The following is a 15,296-nucleotide window of genomic DNA, read 5'->3' on the forward strand; positions in this document are numbered from 1 at the left end:
AGTGACCAGCATGGTCAAGTATGGTCAAACTAAACCTGACATCCAACATCACGTGGCGAGATGTTCATCCAGCAGTGGAAAACGTAACTTAAAGTAACCAAAATAACAGAAGATGCATGGAAAATAAATCGGTCTAATTTTGTATATAAACGCATATAACTCATGTGTACATGCTTGTAATTATACGATTCAGCTAAAAAATGTTAAACACATTTACACAAAGTCGCAAAGACATCAACTCGCTTAAATCTTTACCACTACTTCAGGAGCTTAGATTTATTGCCCAAGTACTGTATATACGTGAGCAAAGTTATAACCATTTACGAAACAATTTGAAAACGTGTCAATATTTTGTCAGAAATTATCTTTGCACGTCTAAAGGACAAGAGAAGCTGTGACGAAATGCGCATTTGTAAACGATTAAACCTTAAAATTTTCTGACGCCGACATTTTTTCCAAAAACATTCCTTGTGTGATTGCACAGAGTTCGATGAGGGGTGGGGCACCTGTGTAAAAAAAACCTGAGGTGAAATTCTCCGTTAAACCGACGATTTAAACAGCAACAGCTCGGGGAATTTTATACTCTGTTCTATGCAGCTGACCGCTGCCCCTTCATACAGTAAATGGCATCCTCACAAGAATAAGTAACCTAACATCCCTTGCAGGGAATCCTCTCGCGATAAAAAATCTTCCATTTGCCATCCATCATGAGACCCCTGCGGGTGTCACCATGCACAATCATACTTCGAAGCTCTTGCTCGGATTCCCCAGAGCTTTGCCCTCTGAGTGGCCACTCTAATGGCCCACTCCGACAGGCCAAACCGGGCACAATTGTAGGTTTTCAACTATAATACACGTTTTATGGGTTAGATCGTTTAAATATATAAATGTGTTGTTAAACCCACCACCACCCGACAGCCAATTAGTAAGGTTTGTCACGTAAACAGAACATGTCAATTCGTTACTAGTACAGTCCACCAGTGTGTTGGAGAGCAAAGCCACACCATTTACAATCTAAGTACAACATTTCGCCAGCACTAACTAGCTTCATCAGGCGACAGCCATCACTTGTGAGCACTTCTTTTGCGAATTGGGAGGGGAATCAATGAATGCATTGACTATGGGTATCCATTGCCGATTGGGTTATTTATATGTTAATCAACACACATTATGCATGCGCATTAAGGGACGAGGATTCTCCACGAATCTGGCTGTCGCCTGATGAAGCTGGTTGTAAATACTGGTGAAACATTGTACTCAGATTGTAAATGTTGTGGCTTTGCTCTCCAAGACACCGGTGTGATGTTACTAGTACCGAATTGGCACGTTCTGTTAATGTGACAAACCTTTCGAATTGGCTGTGTCGGGTGGTGGCGGGTTTACCGACACATTTAAATATTTATTACGCGATCTAACCCAAAAAAACAGTGTTATGGATATTGTTCGCGAAAGCCTACGTATTAAACTGGTTTTCAACTGTTAGATCAGTGGTAGCCGATATGTGAATCGCGATCCATGGGTGGATGATCGCAAAATATTTTGATTGTGTATCTCGGGACAAATATGAATAAACACCTCTAATATAAAGCAATTCTTAGGAATAGGTTTTACCCTTTTAACTGGCACAAAAACTGACACCTTTATTCAAGGCATCATGTTTGCAAAAACCACAACACAAGCAGTCAGAATGCAAACAAAAAAGACAACTCTGATAATATGCACTGTCCTTGAATTTGATTGGTCCACACCCGAGACAGCTTTTCTTAGAACCTAGTCTCCATTGGTGTTGGACCAGAAGACGCCAAAAGGCGTACAACTCAAAAAGCAGCGCACCATCAGAGTATTGAGGGCTCGGGGTGAGCATTTACATTATGAGACCTCCTTTGCCAGAAACAAGATATAGGAATAGGTTTTACCCTTTTAACTGGCACGGAACATGTTGAGATATACCAGAATGGATCACAGTGCTTTGTGGGTTGGACACTGCTGTGTTAGTCAATAAACACCACCGATTCAGTAACCAATATTTTTGTGAAATCACCTTCATCACAAGGGGGTCAGTGTCTCGGCTGGCAAAGAAGTGGGGCATAAGATATCCTAAACCTTTCATACATCTTGATGCGTATACACCTTAATTGGCTGATTGTACTGGTTGGCAAGGTAAAAATTCTAAATAAAAAAAAATTGCGCTACCATTTGAACTGCTGCGACAGGAGAACAAAGAACCGGTGACCTCTGGATTGATAGTTCAGAGTGCAAACCGTCTGTTACTTCAAGGTAGCATTTCTCATAACCGCCACTGCTTTTTTTTCAATTGTTCACCTCTGCTTGCGAGCACAATGTACACTTAATTAACTCTGCAGATGTAAAACCCAGAGTGTGTGCCCACTCATGCACCTCCTCCGACATCTTGTTGACACCGCATCCACGATACACTAGTGCTGTCTGGGTTTCTTAGGCCGGGGAGAAGGCGAGCCCCATGGGGTGGACTCCGCAGGGTTGTAGCCTGGAATCTGTGACAGCGGACACACAAATGGCACAAACGTACAACAAAGATAGTCACCCAAATAAGCCTTTAACAGACTGTGCTGCTGTTAGGCGGCATGGCCCACGAGGGGGTAAGTGGCCAACACCTCTCCCCAGTGCTGATGTTTACACACTGCACCAGGTACTCATTTAAGAAAGAGTTAACCTTCGGAAGGCAAAACAGCAGTTCAGATAATCCTCACTGGTGTTGGCGGTGAGTGGGAATTGGGTTGCCGGGTTCATAGCGCAGCGTGCTAACCACTACACCAATGCTCTCACACACACACATGCGAGTATTTCCAACACAAGTGATACGTTATTATTACACTTATTAACACTGAAAAACTTCGCCAAGTCTGAAGACTTTTGAGGAACATGGGGAGAGAAGATGACAACTCCACACAGTAACACACTCTAGTTGGGAATCAAACCCAGTTTTCTTGCTGCAAGACGCAAGGGTTTACCAATGTGCCACCCTGCCGCCCATGGCGATACGTAAACTACCTTAATACTAGTTTCAACGCATTCTTATTTTTAGATATGGGAGGAAACCAGAGAACCCGGAGGAAACCCATGCAGAACAGACTCATGGAGTTTTGTTAAGAAATCTGATATCTACCAAGGCTCCCACACCCTGACTTAGCTTGGTATCTGGAGAACTCGCATTCATCAACAACAGCCCCAAACGATCATTTAAATAGGTCACGTTTCAGATAATGGCCCTTCTGGTGCAATGAACTAGTGCCATAATAAAAATCTATTTTATACAGCACCTTGCATACCGAAATATCTCAAAAAAGCACTGGACATTAAAAAAAAACTACTCAAGTATAGATACAAGCCAATAGAAATAAAGTAAAAGCCGATAATAACAATAATGACAGCGATACTGACACTTTACACAGCATGCAAAATGCAATAAAAGCTAATCATAATGATTCCCCTCACAGTAATAACCAATCAGAATCCAGGAAAAGCCAATTAATAACGACGTTTTCAAGCTGGATTTAAACACACGGACAGTCACAACTGATATAGGTAGGGATAGTGTCCCATAGTCTTTGGATATACAGTCTGTTCTATAATACGGTAGTTGCGTACCTCAAGAACACCGCGTTTTGGAAAAATCGTGATATAATAAATAATATATATTATATGGGGTAAAGCGCAGTCCGCAATAACGCGTGAGATGCGTAACACAGGCTGAACAAAGACTAAGGAACGTGGGTAGCATCTAGAAGCATCCAGCAGCATCCCGCCTTGTGTGATGCTACGCCGAGGCAGCCGTTACAACCGCTTATTCCTACTCGCGCGACGTAGTTCCATTCATTCAACCGAGTTAAATCCAGTTCGGATCCGCGTTATACAAAAAATGCGTTCCTTCATACATTCATCATCACGTTACATCCAATTTGCCAGTTACAGGAGGTATAGGACAACAGACTGCAGCTCAAAATGCTAGCTATACATATATTTTTTCCATCCAAGACCGGAGTTTATATTTTATTCCTGTGTTATAAGGGTATTACGTTCAGGGGCTAAATGCCAATGTATGGGTCTGATAGCCACGGGAGAGCCTCAGGAGAGAGTTTGTGTCATCTTGCCACCCCCGCCATTGAAGGAGCGCAGACTACAGTGGTGTAAAATGTGGTCCATAGTTTGGGTTGCATGGCCACAATCGTACAGTAGCTTGTTTTAATGCACTGCTATGTATCTGTATGAGTCTCTATGAATCTCTAGGAATCATAATGGGTCTCTCTGTATCTCCTATGTATCTCTGTGTCCCTATGGGTTTACTATACGGTCCCACAGTTTGGGTTGCATGGCAACAAGCGCTATGCTGTGGCTTGTGTCATTAATTTTCGGCCCGCTGACGTTCCGATGCGGCGAGCGTTTGTTTTTTGTGCACTACTGCTGGCGCAGCAAGCAGCAACAGCAGCATAGTCACAATACAAATCGGTGGTATTCCGAGGTTGCGCGTCGCGCCGCACGCTGAGTACCTCCAGGCGGACGAGGTGCATGCGGATCTGCTGGTGCTGCAGGTTGGACGAATCCAGCGACACGCGCACGCACACGCGGTCGAACATGTTCAGCGCGATGCCCTCCACGCACAGCGTGGGGCCCTACACAAAACAAAAAGACATATCTCCAATGTAGCCTTAACAGACTGTTGGGGCAAGTGCTGTTGGCGAGGAGCACAGATGAAGGCCGGCACGGCACACAAGGGGGTGGGTCGCCAGCGCCATGCCCGGCCGCCTTTGTCTCCCCAGTGGCGATGTTTACACACCGCACCAGGCATTCAATTGAGTTCTGAGTCAACCTAGGGGAGGCCCAGGACCGGTTCAGATAATCATCACTGGTGTTGACCGTGCGAAGGAATCGAACCCAAGTCGCCAGGATCGTAGCGCAGAGCGCTAACCGCTACACTACCGCTGACTGCTCTCTGCCAAGTGCCCTGCACACAAGCACGGATTGACGTAAACCCAACGTTATTATTCATACTATTACATGGGTCACTCAGAAAAGCCTCACTGAATCTTAAAACGTTTGCATTCAAGGTCACTGCTACGTCTTTGTAAAAGGAGGCGAACGATTGATATGTGCTCCCCAAATAAGTAATTTGCATGTAATTTGCCAACCTTGGACCATGATGCTGGCACACGAATAACGTTACAGGATCTTTTAACGTACACTGTTAAAACGGATAGCCTGTAAATATTTTACGCTTAATACACACCACAGTATTAACCGGAGTGGCCACCGAGTTTGAAACGCAAACCTCCACAACACACAGCGAATGCAATACCGCTTAGGCCACCTCACCGCGAGCTGAAAACCAGGCATGAGAAGCCGATGGCTGCAATGACCAAACCAACCGAGGGATCGTGATGTGCAGGCCAGCCAAGGAATTGTAAAGCCTTATTTGGCCATCATTAAGGAGTAGATGTAACCCCCCTTAGGTTATATGGAGTGTACAATTGCAGTTAAGAACATACCTAAAATATGGCTGCAAATGTTGACCCTTTTGAGCTTCTGGTCCAAATTAGGCTGTGTGCATTATCCACGCAGAGTGACAATGTAATGCGGCATGCAAGGCATGCTGGAAAGGACTGGATCCACTGGTCACAAATGTGCTTTTTGCCATCTAGAGATCACTTTTTGCATCAACTACTATTTCCCTCATTTGTTTTTATTCTACAAGTACTTTTCTGCCCTTCGAGTTTCTCATTGTTTACAGAAAGCATTAGATTTTCTCTATAATTCTTCCGGATCTGAGGGATTTTACTGTATTTTTAATGTGATGTCCTCTCCGTGACAATACGGGCTCCGTCATGGCAGTTATTTCCAAAGCATATTTAATTGTGACCGTTTTATATTTAAAACGCATTTACATCATTTAATTCAGTTTCAGTTTATTTTGGTATAGCCCTGTGAGCCATCCGGCTCTAATGTATCCACCGGTGTAACTTCCTCTGTAATAGTCCACACTGCCAAATGGCAAAAAAAACGGAGCTTCGTATCTCACTGCTTTCTTCCACCTTAAACCAAGTGTCTGTGTGTCTGATAGAAACCTAATCGTAGAGAGATGGTCAGGGGGCTTGGGTCCCAGTGCATTAAGCCAGTCCTGGGTTTAAATGCAGAATTCAGCCGTTCGGGAAATGCCAATGCCTCCCGGTTAAGTGAACACATGCCCTACCTCCTCGTCGAAGGTAACGTTGAGCTTGAGATCTTTGGAGTCAAAGAAAACCGTCCCCTCCAAGCCGTACTTGGGAATGAGCACAACCACGGCGTTCTTGCGCACAAACAGCACGAAGCCCTCTTCGCTCACCACTCCCTTGCTCTTGAAGAACAACTGAGACAACAACAACAGCAGCCAGTAATCACCGCTACGTGGGCAAGAGCAGACACACGCGCATCACTTACCAAGCCCATAATTACTTAACAAAATTTAAGGTATTTTTCCGCATCCCCCCGCTAATTTATTCCAGTTGTGCTATTGGCATCATGTCATGGGGATTATTTTGAGTTCAATCGTGAAGGTACAATGTCAATTGTATTGACTATAATCCTCCATCACCTGACAGAGCCAATCAAATAAAGTTGTCACATCATGGGCAAATGTGCCAAGTGACTAGGTTTTTCAGCAAACACAGAAGAATGCTGAAAAGCAATGTCAAGTGTAACCAACCAGTACAGCCACGGCACCACCACACGTAAGCGTGCGAATAGAAAACAATTGATTCTTACTACACGCACAATACGATGCCTGCTTTCGTGACCTTAAAAATGGTTTTCAAGAGACGAATGGACGCATTATCAGGTGCCTAAGCACACGTCGTGCAAGCTCCACGTGGCCCACACTTCCAACTCCCACCTGCGTGTGGAAAGCTACAGACGAGCGTTGGGCGTACTGCGCCATCTTGTGGCGGTAGTTGAGATTGTTGCAGAGCTGCTGCTGCTTCTGCTTGTCGGTGAGCGCCGGGTACGTGGGGTCGGCGCCCACGCACACGGCCAGCAGCCGGTACACAATCACATCCGAGTATCTGTAACGGTACAGGGAGACAACAACAACAATATTCACATTTGTCATAGCCTCTATTTAATATGAAGATTAAATTTACAGTAGATACAGGCTGCGGTATGGCCACGAGATGCCAACGGAGCAGCGGTATTAATCCACCAAGCACCGCGATTCATTCTGGTGGATCTCAGCGGGTTTCACGATCCACCAGAAAGCTACACAAACAATGACTCAGATGGATTTAACGCTGTGATAGAATACTGTACTCTGGCCATACGACGTTCTAGCACCATCTGCTGGTGGAAATTATCTTTGTTAAAGTATGAATTTAATTCTTTGTTGAGGATTTTTTTATTTGTCATCAGATGTAACGCAAATTGCTGCCTGCTCATATCTGTGTTCTTATTTAAGATCCACAACAAAATCGTTAGCGATCCATGGCAGAATTGCAATTCACTTTTGGCCGCCGCTGCAACACGGCAATGGATTCTTGATTCTGCACGTGGAACACTCACCCTCCTTGTAGGCGTTGGTGTTCTCCGGATCCTCTAGTTTTTCTCCAACACAAGCCAAACAACCATTTAAGGAATTGGCCAAACTGCCCGTTTATAGGACCTTTTAGAAAAATAAGTCAAAATCTGAATGTTAATCCTGGAGAAATCCGATTCGCGATAAAAGCTCTTTTTGACAGATGTCCAGTAGGTAGATGATTGGAGTGCTAACAATAGGAAAGGTAAACAAATCACTAAAAGTAAATAATAGAAAAAAGATATACAAGTTGTATGTTGAACTTCATTCGCACCGTAGGTAGCCAATCGTGCTAATCGGAGGTGTGCCATAATGACAAGTTAACATTGCATAAGTACATCAATTAATAAATAAATTCTGAAACTTGGGAAAGGCAGCACAGTCCCAGACCACACCAAGACAACAACATAGTCTCCTGAATAATCGCGAAGGTCGATTTCACGCGTGTGCCTGACGCCAGAGCACGTCACCGTCGAATGGGCGACGTGAAGTGGGTGTAGATGGCGGTGGCGAGCCCGTAGTGGTGGGTGTCGGGCTCCATGCCGGAGCAGAAGTAGATGGCCTGCATCATGCAGCGCGTGGCCAGGATGCGCAGCAGAGTGTTGAGGTATGGTGGCGCTCCCGGCACCGCCGCCCGGTCCAGGGACTCGGCCAACGCCTTAGCCGAGTCCACCTGGATCTCGATGTTCTGCCCAAAGAAATCAGGCACACCGGCGTTTGTGAGGTGACTATCCCGCACGTGGCTTGTAGTTCAGTGCTGGGGAAGCAGCAAGGGTTGTGGTGTATTGGAAAGAACACGTTATTCAGCGCACTTCCTGTAGGCATTCAGGTTTCCATAACCTGGCTTGCCAGGAGAAGGCAGTACAGCAAGTGGATTAATCTACATCTGGCACAGTGCCTGGCTGCCTTCCAGCGTTGTCTGTGGTTCGTCACAGCTTTTGAGTTGTTCTGCCTCTAAGGGCGAGTGGAAACTATACGGCTACATCTCAAGATAAAGGTAAAAGGTGCAGCCCTGCAACTGCTCGCTCAGGCCAATACTGACATCGTTTCAAGACACCTCAGCTTCACAGTAGGGGGGTAGCACATTCCCACCCATTTTGAGCATAATGTTCATTACAATAAGTCGACCTGATATTTAAACATTTCAGTGCTGGAATTTATCTAAAATTAAATACAGTACTACATTTATCGTGATGGTTTTTTGTTGCTTATTTCTGTGGAGTAGCTGGGAAACGAGCCGAGTCCTTCAACTCCCTACACTTGATAACACAGTATGTTCAATGCGGCTGCTGGATTTTGAAGCCAGGGTCCCAGCTGTAATCTCTGCGTCATAGGGTGACCCAGGTGACCCTTGCAAATGAGACTATTATGGTCTCTTGAGTTCTCACCCGGTTAAACCAAAAGACCTCAAACAAAAATTTGAGCCACCCGGCGACCTCTGAATTCCTTGCGAGGAGGATGATATTGAAGTTAGGTTAACAGCAATCTAGAGACAGTAGAACCCCTCTTAAAGACGGTAATTGGTTCCACGAACCCGAGCATTAAAGGATTTGGTCATTAAGCGAGTATAGGAAATACGTGTTAAAAGCTTAATTCGTTCCGATAGCATCGAAAGTTTTCCTTGTCCACCCAAAAAACGTACTTTATAATATTTAAACAATGGATATTAATACATAAAGATACTAACATTATAAACACATCATATTAAAATAAACACTGTGAATAAATGCATTAATTCATTTTGATTTAAAGCTTTCGTGACTGCAGGGATTCATATTCTTGGTTCTTTCGGTAAATTCACGTAGAAGGGAAACAATAAAATAATAAAAATATAAAACAATAAAATTCTCACGACGTTTCGACTGCAACACAAGCAATCATCATCAGGTGTGAAAACCACAACAAGAAAATGTGACAAAAGTGGCGGTTATTTTAACGTTAGCACCACGGAGAGAGATTTGATAAACCATATCGGGTCTTAATTGATTGATCACGCTTAAGGTGGCTGTCAGAACGCATCCATTATTTTTTGTCTCCCCCCTCCTCTTTTCTGAACATAGTTGGACTCGTCCATCTGAACAAACTGTCAAATCTCTCTCCATGGTGCTAACGTTAAAAATAACTGCCACTTTTTCAAATTTTCTTGTTGTGGGTTTCACACCTGATGATGATTGCTTGTGTTGCAGTCGAAACGTCGTGAGAATTGTATTGTTTTATATTTTTTTATTTTATTGTTTTCCTTCTACGTGGCATTAATTCATATTTATTGTACCTACAACAGCCCGTCGTTAACAGGGAAATGGTCGGTTAAGCCTACACATTGAGCTCTATGGAGGCCCGTTGTTAAGCGATTAGTTAACAAGGGTGGTCGTTAAAAGGGGTTCTAAGTCTACCATTGATTTCGCCGCCTTCACCAAGATGTCGTAGTTGGAAGGCGGAGGCGCCGGATGGCGTCGGAGCAGCGCACACTCAGGGAATTCGCCTACGACGCGCTCCGCCAAGGAGATGTTGGCGAGCAACATGAACTCCTCCACCATCGAGTTGGTCTCCCTGTGTACACGCACCAGTTTCCGCCACCACAACACATCAACCACAAGGGTCAAGAATCTTTATCTTAAATTATTTTGCCGATAATACATTTCCTACGTGATAAGCCACTTTGTTCAGCTATCGTTTGTGGTCAGGGTTTTACTTGGTAAGATAAAAATAGTTTAGTTGTATTTGTATATTTGTTTAAGTTATTTGTTTACCTTTCCAATACTTTGCAATCCTAACGTGTGCTTGTATTGTTTGTTGTTGTAACGTTGTGACCTGCCCCAACTGGACATCTGTGAAAAAAGAGCTTTATAGCTCATCGGATTCTTCCAGTAGAAATATATATTTTGATTCTGATAGAGAGATCTGCACAACAGTCGGATTGCAGTCATGGGAGGTGTCTTGTTGACGAGACTCACTTGGGTCGTGGGTTTCGCTGTCCATGTGGAATCGGACCTCAAGGGGATGCCAGAGTCAATGCCCTACGGGTGGAGAAGGGACAAGAGCGATTATCATGTCCAGCCAAAACACCACAGAATCTTAATATAAGACACTTCACAAACTCAGATATTTGAGTTGAACATGCTCAGCTCGTTAAGTCAATCCACTGCTGGATGAGGGCCGCCCCATGTCATGCGGGTCGTGGGGTGGTTTTACCGTACTTAACCGTGGTGGTCAGTACGCGTTGGCAAAGGTGGGGAGCACAGACATGGGAGCATTAAGTAGAGTAAAACAATTTATGTCACTGCATTGTCCTCTATTGCCCACAATGTAGCCCCGCAGCAGCCTGTAACACTCCAATCTAGAAGGATGTTATTAACCAGGTAAAACCTTAACTTCTTTATTGTTGCCTTCATTGTCGCATCTCCAGCTTCTTCAGCCTCTCACTCCCAGCCCCGATCACTTCCCACCCCCCCCCGGCATTTTGCCGTGCTCGCCCCTTTAATCCCTCTAGCAGCACCCCACTTCCCCTACCCCACACCCCCCTCTCTATCTCTCCCCCCTTGCTCCCCCCCACTCTCTTACCTATATAGCCTCTTGTTACAACAGCCCTTTTTTGCCCACTTCAGCAATTGTTTCTGGCTGTGGTTGTCCCACCTGAAGAAGGATGCTTGTGTTGCGCCCGAAACGTCGTGATTTAATTTAGTTGTTATTTTATTTTATAGTTTTACCTACGTGACTTTACTGAAAAAAAAACAAAGAGTATGAATCCTGTAACACTTGTTTGTGCATGATATTCACCCAAGCCTCATGCATCATGGGGTCAAAAAAGCAACAGGTGCAGCCTTGCAATTGCTTGCTCAAGCCACTGCTGGAAGAAGGGTGCTCCCATAAGAGGCGGCCCCTCTAGAGATACACCCTTTTACAGTCCCTCTCAATGTATTTTAGCCTACTCTTCCACGCTGGCCGGATGTCTTATAAGACACGGGAGTAACCACACTTTACCGCGCCACAGGCGACCTGCCGATCGACTAAATGTGGTGCACCCATTAATACTGCTCAGCGCTCCAGAGGCGGTGGAGGGGATGAGGATCTTGACAATGAGTTACCCGTTTTGAATGCGCCTCTGCTTGAGGATCTTGGCCAAGGAGTTGAGGCCACGCAAGCTGCTGGTGACCGGGTCCTTCCGCCCAGCGTCGTCCATCATTAGCTGAGCCTCTGCGTACATCAGAGACGCCTGCGGGGATACGATGAACACACCACGGGTGAACCATGGGGTCCTCGCAATTACACAATGCCCACGCCTGATCCAAGCCCAAGCCAGAACTCAACAGATGTCTACGTGACTCCCGATAACCACTGAGGGTTACGCTCACCCAAAGACAGCAAAATTTATATTTTTTGAATTCTCAAAGCTTGAATTTAACCAAATTTAGTGCAATGTAATTTGGTGGTCTTTTGTGCAGTGAGTTTAACACGTAGGCTTTCGTGACCAATATCATCCATAATACAGGTTTTTTGGGTTAGATTGTGTAAATACATAAATGTGTCGTTAAACTCGCCACCACCCGACACAGCCGACTAGTAAGGGTTGTCACATAAACAGAACGTGGCCAATTCGTCACTGGTACAACACACCCGTGTGCTGTACTCGTGACGAATTGGCATGTTTTGTTTACGTGACAACCCTTATTAGTTGGCTGTGTCGGGTGGGGGTGGGTTTAATGACACATTTACATATTTACACGATCTAACCTAAACAAAACCTGTGTTTTGTGCAGTGATTGTTGACTGGACAGAGACCATCAACTCACTACTTTCATGTCCTACCTCGCACCTCCGATTAGCACAGTTGGCTACGTACGGTGCGAAAGAAGTTCAACATATATACTACCACTTGTGAACCCGGTTCATCTCGCTACACTTGTGAACCCAGAGGTGCAAGCTCAACGCTCTGACCTCTCAGCCATCCGGAAACCTCAACTGCACTAACATAGCAAGGCACCGATACAATACACGTGAAAGCAAACGAGAGTTTTACAAAAACTGAACGTCTGTGGGGGGGGGGGGGGAATCACCTTGGAATTGATGCTCTTGGTAAAACGTGTGCTCACGATCTCAGCCTTTGGAGTCATCTCCCATATGCACGAGAACGCCAGCCTGCACGCGCACAGCACATGCACCGTCGCCATTCACCGTCGAGTGGCGGAGTCGTCGTCATTGGAGTGGTGCAGGGTGTTCACTCAGAAAAGCCTCGCAAAGACTCGAGACTCTTTTTCAGGAGGGTCTTGCCAAGTTTTTGGTAGTCGAGTCATTCTTTCAGCAGCGGGATGTTTGCCCAAAGACCGGTTTGGGTTGTTACAAATTACTCAACTGGAATATTAATGTAGCAACGATTGTTCTACTACAAAAGGTTTGCAGTACCCTACCGAAGTTATGAGATTCAGTGAGGCTTTTCTTGGTTAAGGATCATAGTAGTAATAACACGTTTATGTTAGCGATGAGAGGAAACCTGATAACCTGGAGTCAACCCATGCTAAATAGGGGGAGAACATACAAAATCTACATGGAAAGGCAACCAAGTCGGGCATCAATCCTCGGCCATTCTTGCTGTGAGACATGTGTTACCATTGTGCCATCCTGGTTTGGCTGCTTATGTATGTACACATGCTTGTGTGGATCTGTACAATGACACTTTGACAGTGCCACGCATCATGGGATTACATGTGCATCTGGCAACAACGCACGATAGCTGCTGAGTATGGGTTGCAATGTGCGCACTCGCGAGTTAACAGTTGTTGGTGCATCTCACCGGTCGACGTTGGATCTCAAGGAACACAGGTTTGAGCTCAATAACTCTGGCACCATATCAATCCTCTGCAGGCGCACAAACACATAAACACAACCACTTCTCTGTCAATAAACACAATCTGGCAAATACATATGCACCAACTCAACGAGTGTTTTGCAAGCAAACCCACACATGATTAAGTCACCTGCAGGTAACTGTTCAGCAAGGGGATGTTTTCGCGAATGCCAGTTAAGATTGTATGGGTTTTATTTATAGGAAATCTGATGAATCCAGAGGAAACCCATTCACTAACAGGGGGGAGAACAAACAAAACTACAAGCAAAAAGGCACAAGAGTTGAGTAATCAAACCCAGCGTCTCCTTGCTGCAAGGCACGAGTGTTACCACTGCGCCGATAGCCTGCCGCTCATGATGTCACGGTACATCATATGATAAGAAATCCGCAAAAATCAACTCGTTTAAAACATCATGAGAGATATTTAGCATTGTTGTTGCCCATTTTTTTATTCTAATTCATTTTTAAGTTATCGTTATTCATACGGGAAGTACTGAAAAGCACGCAAAAAAATGTGGTGAAAATGTCAAATACAATTACAGTTGTGGGGAAACTGGTACCGCGATGATCGTTACATCATAATATTTTACATCATGTCGTAAAGTTAAGAATGAAAAGATGAAATCGGCGGGTCGTAAAACACTTGATATTGTGGCAAGAAGAAATCCACATCTCACCTTCTCACACAGGTAAACTGTGGTACCACGCAGAGATGCCTCCTCATCCAAGGCATTCCCCGGCCGGATAAAGTAGCTCACATCGGCGATGTGTACCCCAACCTAGAACACACATTAATACACCGTCACCACCCTCACATGCATAGATGTGTAATGACAGGGTGATACCTGCCGGCCTGTAAGGGTAATTAAGGTTATAGCTGCATTACATAATGCATTATTATGAAGGGGCGTATCTGGGGTAAAGGTCAACGGCGGAGTCAGTCGAGAAGCTCCGGGAACCATCCCGAAGGGCCTAGAAGGTTCTAGAAAGGGGGCGTGGCCAGAGGTGGAGCTTGGCCACTCCAGGCAGATATAAAGAGCACCGAATCAGAGCTTCGGGGCTGTTAGCGTGGGGTCTGGGTCCTGGTTGCGTCGCTACCGTCGTCATCTCTTCGTCTCCGACCACGTGGCTGGTTCTTCTGCAAGAGCAGCTCTGTCTCCGCCGCTACGCTCGTCAACCAGCCAGCGTAGCTACGCAGGACGGAGATGGGCTGCGTGTTTGTACAGCCTAGGTGTAGCCGCGTTACGAAGTATATCGCCCTGTGTGCTTTTAATAAATAAGACGCCTTCTACTAGACGTCTGTCGGAAGTCGCTCACTCCACATGCATGCATAACCTCCACCATAGCCACTCCAACCAAAGCACAATAATGTGAAATGAAATGCACACCTATTACTACCTGATGCATTCATTGTGAACCAGGCATTCGGCCAGTGACGTGGACACTTAGGCCAGTGGGGTCTTAGCCATGGCTTGGCTCAGGCTTGGCTCTCGCGCAACATGCATTGAGATTATTTCTATTATTTTGGCTGCTATAAATGTCCAAATGATGGGCCACTTTGTTGAGCTATTCATTTGTGGCCAGGTCACTAATAAAAAATAAATCAATACCTCAGTGGGCTTTGCCTGGTAGGATGGGGATGGTTTCGTTGTATTTGTTTGTGTTTGGGTTATTTGTTTATCTTTCTTGTACTTTGGACTATTATGATGTTTTTGTACTGTTTGTTGTTGTAATGTTCTTACCCGCCTCTACTGGACATGTGAAAAATAGCTTTATAGCTCATCGGATTCCTCCAGTATAAATATTCTGATTCTAATTCTCAATAAGCCACATCAAAGCAACGCTTAAAACCCGAGCTGCCTCTAAGCATGGTTCCAG

At 45.1% G+C, this 15,296-nt stretch overlaps 1 protein-coding gene and 1 long non-coding RNA gene across 2 annotated transcripts; both read right to left on the minus strand.

Annotated features, from left to right (window-relative positions):
* Positions 1-2,283: 2,283 nt before the first annotated feature.
* On the minus strand, positions 2,284-10,098 carry LOC142924692 (exosome complex exonuclease RRP44-like). The gene is made up of 4 exons (XM_076067347.1): positions 10,046-10,098; positions 6,224-6,413; positions 4,527-4,649; positions 2,284-2,513 (listed from the first exon to the last, which is right to left on the minus strand). Exons 1-4 carry the CDS (start codon positions 10,096-10,098, stop codon positions 2,436-2,438), a joined length of 444 nt encoding a protein of 147 aa, XP_075923462.1. The 3' UTR covers positions 2,284-2,435.
* A 2,543-nt stretch (positions 10,099-12,641) lies between these two features.
* On the minus strand, positions 12,642-14,312 carry LOC142924762 (uncharacterized). Its single transcript, XR_012941844.1, has 3 exons — positions 14,096-14,312; positions 13,365-13,429; positions 12,642-12,712 (listed from the first exon to the last, which is right to left on the minus strand). It is a non-coding gene; the product is annotated as an uncharacterized LOC142924762 (long non-coding RNA).
* Positions 14,313-15,296: the final 984 nt, after the last annotated feature.

The sequence above is a fragment of the Petromyzon marinus genome, chromosome 16 (assembly GCF_048934315.1).
Source record: "Petromyzon marinus isolate PM22_M1 ecotype Great Lakes invasive population chromosome 16, UKy_Petmar_22M1.pri1.0, whole genome shotgun sequence".
In the NCBI taxonomy this organism is placed as follows: domain Eukaryota; kingdom Metazoa; phylum Chordata; class Hyperoartia; order Petromyzontiformes; family Petromyzontidae; genus Petromyzon; species Petromyzon marinus.

What these genes read in the sequence shown, in the direction of transcription:
- LOC142924692 (XM_076067347.1), bottom strand. Translation starts at nt 10,098, where the DNA reads ATGTTGCTCGCCAACATCTCCTTGGCGGAGCGCGTCGTAGGCGAATTC. An exon ending in ACGTTACCTTCGACGAGGAG is followed by an intron (nt 4,650 to 6,223) that starts GTAGGGCATGTG and finishes TGTTTTGTGTAG; the next exon opens with GGCCCCACGCTGTGCGTGGA. An exon ending in TGCACCTCGTCCGCCTGGAG is followed by an intron (nt 2,514 to 4,526) that starts GTACTCAGCGTG and finishes CCGCTGTCACAG; the next exon opens with ATTCCAGGCTACAACCCTGC.